This window comes from Pristis pectinata, chromosome 23, assembly GCF_009764475.1.
Source record: "Pristis pectinata isolate sPriPec2 chromosome 23, sPriPec2.1.pri, whole genome shotgun sequence".
Classification (NCBI taxonomy): domain Eukaryota; kingdom Metazoa; phylum Chordata; class Chondrichthyes; order Rhinopristiformes; family Pristidae; genus Pristis; species Pristis pectinata.
Window position 1 is genome coordinate 15966095 of NC_067427.1, and position 16710 is coordinate 15982804.

A 16710-nucleotide genomic window follows, 5' to 3' on the forward strand; every position below is an offset into this window, starting at 1 on the left:
CCGCACATGATGGGTAAACATCTGGATCATCCTCAGACTCATCAATCCTTGGTTTGGTTGTTAACCGTACCACAGGATCACTTTCTCCATTTGCAAGGTCATTTCCCAATAACAAAGAAACTCCTTCCACTGGCAAACTAGGTCTTATCCCTATCTCGACTGGTCCTTCTACGAACTTTGACTTTAAAATCACCCTGTGAAAAGGGACAGACATGGTCTCACCTGTAACGCCTCGTACTAGATTTACTTCACCAGTGTCACTTTCTTCACCAAAATTTAAAACACTGTCCAGCAAGAGAGATTGACTAGCCCCAGTATCTCTAAGAATTTTCACTGGCACCTGGGGTGACTCATCATTCAGTGAAACAAAACCCTCTGATACATACGAACGGAATTCCTTTCTCACCTCCTCCAACTTTTCCGCTTTTCCCTCTTGCAAGGACTGATCTTTAACAGCATCTCCTAAACCTTTTTGATTTTTAATTGCCTGAAAGCAAGCATTGGGCCCAGCTTCCTTCTTTTTCTTCAAAAGGGCACAATTAGATATCACGTGGCCAGGTTTCCTACAGTAATAACAAGTACGCTCAACAGGTTTCTCCAGCCCTGGCTTCTTTTCATCTTTTCCTTTTTGATTACCTCCCAATTTAATCTCTGGTTTACCTGGATTGTCTTTGTAACTCTTTTGAAAGGTTTTAGGTTGTCCCCATTTGGATTTATGGGTTAAAGCATAATCATCTGCCAACCTAGCAGTTTCTTGTAAAGTTTCCACTGCCTTTTCATTTAAATATGTTGTTAATTCAGCTGGAACACATCTTTTAAAGTCTTCCACTAGTATCAATTCTGTCAATTTATCATAATCCCCATCTACATTTTTAGCCAGGCACCATCGTTCAAAACATATTCTCTTTCCATTGGCAAATTCCATATAAGTCTGATCTGCAGATTTCCTCAAGTCTCTGAATTTTTGTCTATAAGCCTCAGGGACCAATTCATAGGCCTTCAATATAGCTTGTTTTACCTTGGTATAATCAGCTGCATCCTCAACAGACAAAGCAGAATAAGCTTTTTGAGCTTTACCTTTAATCACACTCTGTACCATAAGAGCCCATCCTTTCCTTGGCCAGTTTGAACTCACAGCAACCTTTTCAAAATGTTGGAAATACTGATCAACCTGATCTTCTTCAAAAGGAGGGACTAATCGAACCTCCCTGCTGGCTGAAAAACCATCATCAGAATCAGATTCCGAACTCCTACGCTTCATTTGTAACTCATGCTGCCTCTTTTTCTCCTCGTTATCCAGCTCCATCCTCTTCAATTCCATCTGCTTCATTGCTAGATCAGCCTCTATCTTCATCTGAGTTAGCTTTTGTTCGGCCTCTAATCTCTTTTCCTCTCGTTCAGCTTCTATCTTTAACTGGGTTTGCTCGCGTTCAGCTTCTATCTTTAACTGGGTTTGCTCTCGTTCGGCCTCTAATCTCTTTTGCTCTCGTTCAGCTTCTAATTTATTTTGTTCTCGTTCAGCCTCTATCTTTGCCAGCTGCACCTGTGCCTCAGAAATTGCTATTTCACTGCCAGGAAACTGTTTTAACACTTCCTTCTCAAACACTTTCTTTTCCACATAATGGCCAGCTATCAGTCTCTGAACATCTGCCTTTCTCATAGACTGCTTTACTTCTGTAAGGTTTAGCCTTGTAGCAATCTTTATCAGATCATCCTTTTTCGCCACCTCCAATCCCTTTTGGGTTGGTGACTCCAAAAATGCCTTAATATCCATTGCTGCTGGTTTCCACACACACAAGCCAATTAAAAAAGAATTTATCAGACCTCCCTCAAAAATCTTTGGATTGAATCCCGAACAAATCTCGTCAATCTGGGATACAATCCCAGACGACACTCGTTAACCTTGGGAACTATCCCGGACGAGCCCCCAATTTTGTCACGAACCAGCAACAAAAGAAACACACTGAGCATGATTTAGTGTTAAAAACTATTTTATTAATCACTACTTATGATAATACGTAAAATAAAAGTAAAAATGTTAGTATGTTAGAATTCAAGAATGTTAAACCTCGAACGTTAACCCCAAAACTAAACTCTTCGTGTGTGTGTGTGTGACAAAGTCCAAAACTCCCAGTTCCTGAATGGTTCTTAAAGTTCAGTTCCGCAAGTCATAAGGTGAAACATGAGCAAGGGCTTCTTCAACAACCACCATTGTCTGAAGATAAGATGTAGATGTAGAAAAACATAGAGAGAGTACATACGAAAACCAAATGTTCCACGATGGAACCCAAACGACACTTCAGTGTTTACTCGGTAGTGACTTCCTCACCCCGAAAAGCATCCGAACCGTGGTCGTCCACATACAAATACCTGTTTCCTTCTACAGGTCAGCAACAAAGTGAACTCCACCGGATTACTTCCAACTTCCATACATGGATTTCAGTGGCAAACACAGTTATTGTTTCTCATCCATCGATAGAGAAAACAAGCAGGCTGGTGTCTCTCTCCCTTCTCTCTCTCTCCTTCTTCTTCTTCTTCTTCTTCAACGTCATTACGTCCTTTATCTTCTATTGACGTAAGCACGCCCCACACACACATACACACACACTCTCTATCTTAAAGGGACTTTCACTGAGTCCGTAACACAAGTACTTGATCAAGTGGTTGGTTTTGGGGATCAATTCATAGGAGGAGAGAGGGACATTGAGGCTGAGAGGTTTAGAAATGGAGTTCCAACAGTTATACAGCTGTAGGCACTAGCACTAATAGTGGAGTGAAAAAAGAAGTTGCACAAGAGGCCAAAACTGATGACCACAGACGTCTTGGAAAACTATTGTGTTGTTAGAGATTGTAGCAATTGAAGTGGAAACAGCTAGGCCATGGAGAGATTAGAATACAAGAATGAGCAAGTTAAAATCCAGGCAGTGTTGGACCAGGAGCATTTGTAGAATAATAATAGAATAATAAAAGCCTGACATTTCCGTATTCTAAATAAAAATTAGGTCAGGTTTTGGTCCGCCTTGGTCTATTTGATGTTTATGTTGGATATGGACTAACAGCAGCTGTTTCCAATACTGTGTGCCTCTTGTTCTCTGAATAATGTGATTTACTGAGCCATTGTTTCTGTTAGCAATGATAAAGGAATCCATGTCTTCCATTCCATTTAGAAACAATTTTTACATAAAAATATCAATACAAGATTATTGTATTACTGAACCCACAAAATTGAAAAGCCAGTATAGCAGTTCTTATTCGACTTTGAAATGTTATGCAAAGATGTATGAACAAGCTGACATAAAAATAATTAAATTAATTTGCAAATTCATTGATTGAAATTCTACTTTGCTTCCCCCACTCTAAAACATTTAAATGGAAACATTTTTACTTTGCAGATATTAGAATGCTGAAATAATGGACCAGATAGTGCTTGATCCAGCCCTTGCCTCACATTTGCCCTCTGCGCTATCCCTATAGCTGCATCATCCTTTCATTTCCTCACATATCCAGGCTTTGCTGCCACAGTCTGTGGTCTGTCACTAGGTCTCAGGCAAAGGATTTAGAAACTCCACCCTATCGGCCTTTTGACTGTTTCTAAGCATGTATGAAAATCAGAAACATTTATAAACACCTTAATCATATTTAAATGTTTTTAAAAATCATTTAAGCAATAGTAAATAATAATAGTGGAGTACATGATTGCAATAAGCAGAGCAGTTTTAAGATCTAAAAGTCAATTGGGCAGATTATGAATACCCTAGAAGCTATTCATCTGAATCCTAGAAATATAATAACGTGCAGAAACTGAATAAGAACAAGTTCTCCTGTTCTAATTTGCTGTATATATGTTATGAAGGTGTTCTTTTTTTCAGATCTGGAAACAGAATTGTTGAAATAAATTTAGTGATATGCAGTATGTTTGTTATATGCAACTACCAGTTTGGCTTGAGCTTCAAATTAACCGTATTCATTTTTTCAGAAGTGGGGTGTTCCTAGAAATTAAGCATTTGATAGTTACTGATTTTTATGTTGAGTTTGATGATGTTTCAGGACTTCGAGTTTGCAATTCTAAGCACGTCAAGTATATCCATATGTGTAGCAGGGTTAGTGCTATGCTTGGTCAGCTGACAAAGTAAGAGCTGGAGATAAGCCCTTACTAGTCCTCTAGTTAAATATGACTAAGCAACTTTTTAAGCTTTATTTTGAGACCCAACTTTTTTTTCTTTGAGTCACTCTTTATTTTTATGTTCCAGACCTTCAGAAAAGAATTTGGTCACGGCCCATGTACAATTCATTGCCTGCAGTATCAGTTGCATGGTCCTAGTCAGTATTAGCTTAATTAATATTGAAGAGAAATTGGTTCAGGAACTCCCATCTGTGCTAGATAAATTTAATTTTGAACTGAAGCTAGGCTCTGTGGGCTGTATATAAGTGTCTTGGGACCAACTCAGCAATCCTCTTTTTAATCCAAGGAAACTTTTAGTAGGATCCGAAACAAAATTGTTCAGATCCAGTTTGTTCATTCTAATTATGTAAAAAAAGTTAAAACTATCTGTGATATTTATGCTGATACATATAAAGTCACCAATCTGTCAATAGTGGTGGCATATGTAAAAATTGAATGAATGGATATTCCTAAAATACAGCTGAAAACTATAATTTTGATATGTTACATTCTATTTTGAGGGAACATATTTTTGTTTTTAACTAAGGGATGTTTGTGAAACTTTTCAATTTTGGCACCTGACGTTAGCATAAAAAACTTCCTGGTCAGTTGGAGCATAATTTGCAACTGTGCTCAAATCTGCCTCAAAACATTTTGTTCTCCAAACCCTAGAAGAGCATTTCCAGTGTAATGGTGTAATTTCTGCACCCACTGTTCTTATGGCACCTGAGTGAACTCTCCAGATTATTGACAAATTATGCAATGCCCATTTTGTATTGAAGTCAACCTATCAACTTTCTACATGATTGATAGAGCTGTCAGAGAGACATTCATTAAAGGAGTTTGGACATGATTCTAAATATGAAAGGATAGTCTCATTCATATTGCAACCAAATTTATTGCCCAACATTTAGAACCCAGTTTGGTGTAGGAAACAACATAAAGCCAATAAAATTATACAGGGCTTTAAAAGAGAGTTTCTTTCTATATCAGTGAATGTTCTGCCGTATAGTCACGGAGAATAGCCTTACTTCTTTCTTAATTTATAGTGATCCAATCTCACATTCAATGGGATGTACTACCTTGTTGGAGTAAATTTTCTTATTTTTAGACCTGCTGTATCACACTTATTTACTTCAGCTTTTGAAAGTATATCTTTATGTGGCTGGTGATAGACATGAAGAAATGTACATTCTTGTTTAAAATATTTTGTTTAAAATATCTAAGAAGTCATTATAGACCATTAAAAAATAGTTATCAAAGGGAATTTACCATAATAGCCAAGAATTAACAAAAATTGACTTAAAGAGTAACGTTAAAAAAGGAAGATAACAGACTCAATATTGCAAGATCAATATTTTTTTAATTTTTCTATTTCTCTCTATCAAAGAAGGATATACAAAAATTCAGTTGTAGGAGGATTTCCATAAAGAAAGGAATGTAATATAGAGGCAATATACATATAATCATAGTGGTAGGACAACTGTTGATAGTAATTAAGCAACTGGATTTGTATTTCAGATGCTTGGACTAATGATCCAGAAACATGCTAATTACACAGGATTACATATGATATATGGCACAGATGCAGACCATTCAACCCAACCAATCCATGCCACATTTATGCTTTATTTGAACCTCCTCATGGCTTTGCTTAGCTATATCTATTAATGTATCCCTTTTGTCCTTTCTCCCTTGTATCTTCAAGTCTCTCAAAAGTGCACCTCTACTGTTCGCTTCTACTGTACTCTATGGTAACAAGTTTCATATTCTCGCCATACATCGTGTAAGGAAGTTTCTTCTGAATTCTCTATTGGGTTTTGAGATAACAATCTTATATTGACCATCTCTAGTTATGCTCTTCCTCACAAATGGAAGCTTTCTCTATTTATCTATTCTATCGAAATAATTTCAAAGTTTGCTTCATTTCACCCATCAGCCTTATTTTCTTGAGAGGAGAGAAGCCCAGTCTGTTCATCCTTTCCTGATATGTATACAGTCACAATTCTGATATCGTTCTTGTAAATCTCTGCACCCTCTACAGAGCGCCTTTTGTAAGATGACAATCAGAACCGTGTGTTTTATTCTTAGTGTGGTCTAACCAAGGTTCAATATAGGCTTAGTAAAAGTTCCCTTCTTTTCAATCTGTCCTTGAGGAATAAGTCCAGTGTTTGTTTTTCTTTTTTATTACTTTGCTAAGCTGTGGTAAGGATTGACTTATCTGTACTCCAAGATCTCTTTTTTCATTTCTCCAATTTCCCAAGTAATAAGTGGTCTCCCTGTTCTTTCTACCAAAGTGTACTACCTTGCATATATTGGTGTCCATTCCGTGAGTTTTTAAACACCATCCTGTAATTTGTTTGCAGTCTTCATTAGAATTTACCACCCCCTTCCCAAAACTTGGTCTCATCTGAAAATTTAGAAATCATGTGTTTGATTCCAGAATTTAAATCTTAAGTGTAAATTATGAATGCTAGTGGTCTCAGTACAGATCCCAAATATAGAGAAAATAACTAGTATCAATAATAGTGATCATGAATCTATAGGAATGTTGTTAAGCCTATCTGGTTCATTAATGTAATTCTGAGAAGAAAATCACCATAATTACCAAATTATTTGTGCACTCCAGACCTTCAATACACTGTAAGAAGCAAAAATGGACTAACCACCCAATTTCAGTTTAGGCACATTGCATAGGTACTTGCAAGCACAGTAAATTCTGCAAAGTCCTCCTCATAAACATCCAAAGATATTTCTAAAGTGGGAGTGCCAGCATCTCAGACTTCCATCACAATCTCTGGGGTATGCTCTGGCAGGAAAGTGCAACCAGAAGTGATGTACTGTGGTACACAGTCAGGAGGAATTAATCCTGGGACCTGTCAATATTGGCTTCAGACCCCATTACATTTTGTGGTAAGGAAATCACCTGGACAGCTGATGAATCAATATTCCACATGTTGAATGCTTTTGGAAAAGAACTGAGAGTCAGAAAGGCACAGAATATACTCTGAATGGAAGAACATTATTGTTCATCATCAAGTGTGGCTGCTGGCTTGAATTGTGCCAGGTGGTGAGAAAGGCCACCAGAGTGATAAATTTATTTGACCTTGCCCTCGCCAGTCTGTATTTTGAAAGTGCATCTGTTGTTAACAGTATTGGTCTCAGAAGTCATGCGGAGATGAGCTTTCATCATAGAAATAAGGATATTTATTGTGTTGTGTGGAACTAACATGGGAAGGATCCGGAACAGCTCTGGCAGCTCGAAACATGTCATTCGTAACATACTGTGAGTCGTGAGTTCATTCTACCCTAAATCAACCTCCTGGCATGACATCCCTCACTCTACCATCACTATATAGCCAAGGGCCCAACCCTAAGCTAGTATGGCTCAGGGGCAGCACCAAGCAAGCCAGTCTGATGAGGCTATGACACAGGTCTATACACATTATAAACAGCAAAAGCAATAAGACAACAGAGCCAGGCAGTTCCACAACCAATGGATCAGATCAAAGGTCTACAGTCCTGCCACATCCTGTTGTGAATCGTGATGAACTTTAAAACAATTGACTTGGGGAAGAGTGCCCAAAAACATCCCCAACTTCAAAGAATGTAGAAAATTGCCCACGTATGTTTCCATCCAGAAACACCAATAAAAGTAGTATTAATTACCATCCCTTTAGTCTAGAAGGTGTCATCAACAGCACCTCCAAAAGCATGACATCATACAAGACAAAACAGCCAGCTTGTCAGGAGCGTAACCCCCAACCTAAACCCCCTTCACCCCAACTCAAACCTCCTTCACCCCCAACCCAGGACTTTCAATAGCCTAACCAAAGCTTTTTCGATAGCACCTCCCTAATCCATGACTTCAGTAACGCTGCTGTACAAGGTCAGCAGGTACATGGGAATGCCATTACTTCCAGCTTCCCCTTCATTGAATTCTTCAATTTTTGTATGGCAAATATGCTGAATAACTGTCTCAGATTCTGCCACCAATGAACTTCCTTTCATTTGATTTCTGGACAATTATTGTTCCATGAACAACATGCAGATCACTTAGAATTTACCACTGAGTTTTAGTCACTTAAGATCGGTATAACTATTTAAGTTTTACAAGTATATTTTTATCAGAATAATGGTTAGAGGTGCACAATGTTGATATCATGGCACAGTTTACTGATTGTGCCAACGAGGCAAAACTTATCAATACGGGCTTCATGTTATAGGGTTCTTTTTTATATTATATTATATGCAGATTCTCAGAAAATAACAATCACAACTTAAGGACTTCATATGTCCATTAAACATGAAACATTTAAAATGTTAGAAATACTTATTTCCAATGTTGTAAATGTTTAATGTTTTGAGCAGTACTTGATGAACTGGAAGTATTATCTGCATGAAATACAGTTGTCATCTTGTTATACTCCCAAAACCAGTCTCTTGGATTGTAGTAAACTAGGCAATGGATAGAGCAGCGGCAATTGGCAGTGATATGGTTTGAAAACAGACTAGTTGGTTAACAATGTAATTTCTAATTAATATTAAACTTGGATTTTATTTTCCCTAAAATTGTGTCACACATTATCAGTAATCATGCTGAGGTCTATATAGGTAATCAGATCGATCATGTTTTAATGGAATTACTAATGTCTTTCTCCTTCTCCGTTCCTCTCTCCCTCTACTCATTATTTGCACTGCATCTATACTTTTTGTTGTTTTGCTGCATTTTCTTTTGTTTCTGTAATACTCAGACCTTTTCTATATTTCTATTTTTTTACTTTTCTCATGGCAGCTGATGACAATTCTAGCATCCGCAAGCCTGCTAAAGTTTCAAAGGGACACTGCATAATAGAAAGCTCATGAATAGTCCAGGTTCAATCATTTTAGCGATTATACATCATATTCTCCATTCATTTCTGTACTGCTCCAATAAAGATTATTTCATAAGCATTCCCTTGGTTTCATCTTTACCAACTATTGTTTAAAAGTAATTTTAATATCAATTGTCAAGACTTTCTTTAAAAGTAAGTACTCAACCTTTTCCCTTTATTAACTGCATAAATTCTTTCTCCCACTTGTATTATTCTTTAATTTGTATTTTCTTATTCAATCTCTTCTGTTATTTTAAATTCCCTTCTCTCTCATTTCTATCCTCCCCTTCTGAATGCTTGTACATTATTTCAACACAGATCCCATCATACTTCAGCCAAGATTCCACTTGCTTACAGACATTGCACACAGATTTAATAATTTGATAAGTAAATAAATGAAACTGAAGGGAATAGCTTTTCGGATCAGTTGAATGGAATTGTATCTAATGGGCCAAATCAAACTGGATTTGGCCAACTGCCCAGGCTCTCTGCCCACAGTCCCTGCCAACCCACACTTTTTTTGGACATGACGCAGAGTATTGATAAAATGGACCTCCACACCCAGAAGGTCTGGTGAGATATAATGAGGCCTCAACAATAAGTTGGCCTCGGGCCTGGAACTCCTTTGCCCTCGACAAGAGGCAAAGCTGGGGGTGAAATTTTGCCTGTGTTATTCTTAGTAGTTTTTTAAATTATTAAGATTCCTACAAATAATTTTAAATCCTGTGTCAATTCTGGCTGAGCAATGCTTGGACAGGTGGATTCCAGCAAAATGCTGAAAAGTCCCGGCAAGGTACAGCTCCATTGTTTGGACTCCTTGTCCTGGACTTAGAAGAAGTCTGCTTTCACCTGGACCCTACTTACCTGGGAGAGGTTACTGCAGCCAGTGTGGATCAGCGCAGTGTTGTTTGTTCTCTTCTCTGGCTACAAATTAACAATATACAACAGCTACTGACCCAACTCTTTAATAATTTTCAATATTTTGTGTTGATGGACAGCTAATTGCTAGTTATTTTTGTTGTGTATCAGCCAACGTTAACCACATTCTTGTTCATCAAAATGTTCTTAAATTGTCCCCCAAGGGTTTCTGACAGCTGACCAATCTTGGCTCAGACACCACAGGTCTATGTCTGCATCTCACAGCCCAATATAATCTGAGCAAAATACAGCTTTCAATTGCTCATTGGCAGCTTAATTGCCAAAAGTTAAGTGGGACATCATTTCTAGCCATTATTATTGCTGAAAATCTGTCCAGTTTTCTTCAATGCTCCTTCACTGATTTTCCACGGCTTCCATTACAATCATTGCCCACTATGAAATTCTAAATCTCGAGGAAATGCAGTGTGTGTATCTGCAGCACTGTGGCTCCCCATTGTGCTCCATACTGATGTTTCTTGTTGTGCTGGTGTACAGATTTAGACTTTTCAGGTTTGTGATTACTGTCTGTAATTTGACAAAGGAGCGCCTAGCTTTTGGTCCCAAGGGAAGATGGTTGGTGAAAGACAAGGTCCGAATCCTCCGAAAGGAGGGAATCTTGGCACAGGTCATCGTCTACAGCAATCTCTGCTGGAATATGTTCAAAAATCCTTTCAGGGAAACAATGGTAAGAGGAGATGGTCATTCCCTGTAGAGCTGAAAATTGGTTCTCAGTTCCATTATCTTGTCCTGGTCATCCAATGATTAATGATGATGAATTATAGCTGCCATAGTATACTTCACGCCCATTGTTCACTCCTGCAAGATATTAAAATGAGAGCCTTAGTAGTTTAGAGGAGAGCTGCATGACAGGAAGCAAAATGTGAACTACAAGGTCAGGACTCATTTGGCAATCAGCTTATTCTGCAGAACATTTCCCTTATGAGCTTTGCTGACAGCTGTTATGCAATTGGCCAAAAAAAGGCTGAGTGCCAATCCAACATGTGATAAACAGCACGATTAGCCAAAGTCATGTATGCATATTTAGAGTTTAGAGGAGTCATCTACACAAAGAAAGAGTTTTGCAATACTCAAACGAAGAATACAAAACCTTGTTTAGAATAATTCTAGTAGCTGAGTGGCCACAATTAAAGTTTAATCATCAAAGAAAAGATTTAGAATTGAGCCTTTCCAAACTTGAAACCACCAAATCTTAATCAAAGATTTGTAATCTGCAGAAAAATAACTCATAAATACTTTAGAAAAATAATATTTATTCCAGTGCTTTTAATTACTTTCATGTGTCAACAATTGCTCTGACAAAATTCCTTGCAAAATCCCTCACAAAATCCAGCCCTTTGAAGCAAAATAATTCTTTACTAATTTTATGTGAACATTCAATGAGATGCAGTCTCAGTATCTCTCTTACTAAGACATTGGAAAATAATAATTTATATAAACAAAGGTGCTTTATTGAAAAGAAAAGCTTGTAGTGAGGAATATTATTTGTCTTGCTATGGTTTGTTCCACAACCATATACACTCTGACAAATTCCACACTAAACATTGTTGCAACAACCGAGAGAACATGATACAATTCCATATGGGGTACATGTCCTCTCTAAGGCAGCCAGGTGAGTGTAACTAGGGCCTCAATACTGGGGATGTTGGCCTGGGAGAGAATACTGATGTTGGTTTACTTGATCTTTCAATCCCATTGCAGAATCACAGATTTGAAGGTCTTAAATATCTTATATCCTTCCAGTGAATTTGAAGGATTTTTCAGATTTGACATTGATGGTATTTTTTCAGTGCCTTGAGATGTCTGCTGGAAGGAGCTCAGGTCTCAGAAGCATGTAGGAGGGTAAGGATCACTGATGCCCAGTAGACCATGAGTTTTGTGCCAGGTCTGAGACCTTAATCTTCAAGTATCCTTTTTCCTCAATTGACCAAAGGCTATGCCACATTGAAGGTGGTGGTGAATATGTAATACACTCACATATGGGAAGAGAAGGATATTCCTGAAGACCTCAGAGATACTATATCAGATCACCAAGAAATGGGATGTCCATCCATGGTAACAACAGATGAATCTTCCTGCAACAGGGAAAGTCATCACCAGGGCCTTCCTCAACTGCTTTTTCCAGGAGGCTGAAGAGTAGGTCCCTAAATCATTGTGGATTCTGTTAATCCTGAGGCACAATGGACATGATCTTCACTGTATGACAACTCCAAGAAAAATGCAGGGAATAGCATCACCAGCATCGCCTTTCTCGACCTCACCAAAACCCTTTGACTCCTTCAGTGAGGAGGAACTGTGGAACAGCCTCCTCAAATCAGCTGCTCACAGAAATTAGTGTCCATCTTTTGCTTGCTCTAAGATGACATGCAAGCTATGATGTATTTGCTGCTGTAAAGCTAAGAACAACAGATACACAAATTTAGGACAGTGAACGTTATGAATAAGCAATATAATGCATAGAGTTGAAAGTATGGCATCAAATTCTGAGTCATGCTTTTATGTGTTGTCCAGTGCCCTCAATTCAATACAATTTATGTGTCTTTGTTGTAAAGAGCGATACAAAGATCCAGATTTTTGCTTTGACAGAATAAAGAATATTGTAATGCCCAAAGAATTAAAATACATTGTTGTTGAGGAACTGTTTTGTTCAAATGAAATTGTAAAATTCTGCCAGTGAAAGAAGTTAGGAATCAAGTGGTAAGTGCCATAACATTGATTAACGTGACGATAGCAAGCCCAATCAGCTGTGACAATACCCCATTTTTAGCATCAAATATTTGCAAACCAAAGGGAGCCACGTCATTAACAAAGGTGTTCCAATGCATCTATGATACTCACAGTGAATCAACAATGCAGAAGATTCCTGTTAGGTTACATTAGAGTTAACACCAAAGATCCAACATTACACTAACAGAAAATCCTGATTTTTCAAATGACTTCCAAGGCAAATTCCAATGAGCAGTGGTTAAGTGATTAGTATAATGGCTACAATTCCAAATAAGTATTTTCTTGAGTCATTAGTTAACTCCATTTGTTCACGTCCCTTTGGTTTCAATGCTACAGTGGCAACATTGGTTATACCTTTCACAAAGCTGTGATGGGATTCCTTGATTTACCACAGTTAGACACAATGCAGTGGTTCCTTTGGTTACCCCCATCAAACAGACAGCTGTATAATACAACTTACTTTTCTCTCAAGCCTGTTCAACTGACTTAAACTAAAGTATGCTAGAACCAAACAGTCAGCTGTTAGTGGGTTTCATTCTGGTGGAAGATATTAGTCATCCTTCATGTATGACTGCACTCCCTTCTCTTTCTCATGCAGCATTTCAACAGTGATGTTTTTAGTGGTACAATTTGAGATGATTCATTAGAGCCTGTCTGGAGTCTGTACCTCAGGTTACTAATTTAACTTTAGGCAAGTCTTGAAACTTGTATGTTGTTTAGAAGCTGATGCTATTTACAGTATATGGCTACAACATTATAGCAGCTCTCTGCATCAATAAATGTTACAAATGGAGAAATTCATCCCTGGTTGTTAGCATTAGATCTGTTGTACTCTTCTCTTGAAATTCGTTCCATTGGCTTCAGTAGAATAAATTTTGATGACAGCTTGCTATGGACAAGCAATTCAAACAATCCTTTGTGATTATTCTTATTGTAATTGTAGTAAGCAAAAGATTGTTTGACATAATGGTATCAGCAAAGCAATAGTTAGTTTAATAATTTACATTGCAGATATAGGATAACGTCCATTATAAGTCGAAAGGGTATAACCAGTGAAGTACCCTAGGGATCAGTTCTTGGCCCTCAGTCGTTTACTATTTACGTTAATGATCTGAAGGAGGAAACGAAATGTGCAGTTTCCAGATTTGCCAATGAAAAAGGTGGAAAGGCATGTTGTGATGAGGACATTGTGATTCTGGAACGGGATACAGCTGGATTGAGTAATTGGGTAAAAATCGACAAATGGAGTTGAATATAGGGAAATGTGAGGTCATACACTTTGGTAAGAGGAATCAAAAGGTGGACTATTCTCTAAATCAAGCAAGGTTGCAAGTGAGTGAGGGTCAGAGGGATGTAGGTGTTCTAGTGCATGAATCACAAGACGTTAGCAGGCAGGTCCAACAACTAGTTAAGAAGACAAATGACATGTTAGTCTTTATTGGGAATTGAGGTTTTGGAAAAACTGGCATAGAAAAGAAGTTGAAGCCAGCATAAATCAGCCATGACCATATTGAATTGTAGTGCAGGTATAAGGAGCCTAGTGGCCTACTCCAATTTATACTTTCTTATGTCCAAAGTATTGCCAAATCGAACAAGCTACAGGTTTTCATCTGGATTAGTACCATACCATTGGTGTGGTCAAAATACGTGGATTTTTTTTCAAAAACTTCAGAATACAGATAGAATTTGACATCAGCCCAGATTTTTCTGCTAGTTGTCAGCAAATCCAAGAACTTAAGCACACGTACAGTTAAAAGTACATATCGCAAACTCATTCTGAGGCTTTGGGGGTTGAGGTTGCCAAAATACTCCTCCATTAGATTTCCCACAGGCACTAGGGAAATGTCTCTTAAATCCAGCACCCAGGTTATTTCAACGGGGATTGTAAGGATGTGGAAAAGAGAGCAAAGGGTAAGGTAAATTGCTTCTTTTTTAATTTTAGTTTTATTTAATGTTTGAGTCTTTTGTGATAATTTTTTCCTTTTAGCTTTTTTAAAAAACATGATTCATTTTTAAATGTATTTTTTATCAGCAACATTTACAGGAAAAATAAACTTTCAGATTTGACAAAACAGATGGCACAACCCTGCCACTTGTTAAATACTTTGAGGGGAGTTTTGGAATGGACTTCTTCCATGTGGTGGTGAGGCCCTCTGTCACTTAGGCCGCCAGCTAGAGTCCATGACACTTCAGGCCAGCAGGGTATCACCTTCAAATCTGGATGAAGTAAGTTTGTGGGGTGACTATGGATGAGCAGCTGCCTATGCCAGTATAATGTGACCATTATCTGTCACACTTATAGGTTATCTATATGCATCATCTTTTATTTTATCTTTAAGGGTTTTCCGGGAGATATTGGACCACCGGGGCAAAATGGTCCAGAAGGCCAAAAGGTGAGCAGATCTATATGGCTTTTCCATTCAGGCAAAGAATTAGACAACTAAAACAGTGTCCTAATTTCATTATTTGGTTGTCTTTCAAAAAATTGTCCTGATTTGCCTAATTATGCTAATATTTTTATCAATACTATTCTAATTATTTAAAAAAGTAACAAATGTTGAAAGATTTTCCTTAGTGGCCACAGTTAGGAGGTCATTCATATTATCGTTGCAGTAGTCACTTCGTTACAAAATTGACTACTTTTAACTTTTTAAAATTCTTTTATAGGGAAAACCTGGAGCGCGAGGTCTACCTGGACCACAGGGCCTGACTGGTCGAGAGGTAAGTCCTGAGGATAACTACTTTGGTAAGTAAAGAATGAGAATAATTGGATCCTTTTCAGGTTGACAGGCTTTGACTAGTTGGGTACCACAGGGCTCCAGTTATTTACAATCTATATCCATAATTTGACAGAGGAGACAAAATGTCATATTTCCAAGTATGCTGACAATACCAAATGAGGTGGGATTATAATTATGGAGGAGGATCTAAAGAGACTTCAAGGGGTTAGGGACAAGTTGAGTGAGTGGGCAAGAATGTGGCAGATGGAATGTTATGTGGAAAATTTTAAGGCCATCCACATTGCACACATACAGAAAAGTAGAATGTTTGTCAAATGATGAAAGGTTGAAATGATGAAATTGTTGATGTTCAAAGGGACCTTGGGGCCAACATTACAGGTGCAACAAGCAATCAGTAGGGCAAATTGTATGTTAGATGTTGTTACGCGACAGTTTGATTATAAGACTAAGAAAGTCTTATAGCAATTGTATAGGCTCTTGGTGAGACTGTACCTGGAGTGTTGTGTACAATTTTGGTCTCCCTACCTATGAAAGGTTGGTCCTACCATGGAGGGAGTGCAGCAAAGGTTCACTAGATTCCATTTTGCTGTATGAAAAGAGATTGAATAGACTGGGATAATATTCTTTCCAGTTTAGGATATGAGGAGATCTCACAAAGCTTATAGAAAATTCTTAAGCAACAAACAATCTGTTGGAAGAACTTAGCAGGTCAAGCAGCATCTGTCGGAGGAAAGGATATGTTGACATTTTGGGTTGAAACCTTGCATCAGAACTTAGGCATCAGAAAATTCTTAAACGGTTTGAAAAGTAAGATACAAGCAGAATGCTTTCCTGGGCTGAGGAGTCTATGTTCAAGGGGCACAGCTGGAGAATAAAGGGTCAGCCATTTAGGACCAAGATGAGGAGATAATTCTTCACTCAGAACATTGATGAACCTTTAGAATTCTGTACCTCAGATAGCTGGGGAAGCTCAGTTGTTATATGCCATTAAAACAGAGATTGATAGATTCCTGGGCATTATTGGAATCAAGGGATATAGGGATAATACTGAAAAATAGCACTGAGCTGGAAGATCAGCTATGATCTTGATGAGAGGCAGAGTAGGCTTGAAGATCTGAATAGCCTACTCCCGCTACCATGACTTAGGGTCAATTGTAATGCCAATGTGACATTATTGTACAGTGCAATATCTTTTCAAAGATTTTCCCATCAAGGAAGGATAAGAATTAGATAAAAATTAATCAAAAGCATGATTAATGAGCTCTATTTA

The 16710-nt window shown here is 37.9% G+C and overlaps 1 protein-coding gene across 1 annotated transcript in view; it reads left to right on the forward strand.

The window, feature by feature from the left end:
• col27a1b (collagen, type XXVII, alpha 1b) overlaps nucleotides 1-16710 on the forward strand; it is a 425030-nt gene that overhangs the window by 224136 nt on the left and 184184 nt on the right. The window contains exons 20-21 of the mRNA XM_052036787.1: nucleotides 15039-15092; nucleotides 15367-15420. Coding sequence (XP_051892747.1) covers nucleotides 15039-15092; nucleotides 15367-15420 — 108 coding nt within the window. The remainder of the gene's footprint in view (nucleotides 1-15038; nucleotides 15093-15366; nucleotides 15421-16710) is intronic.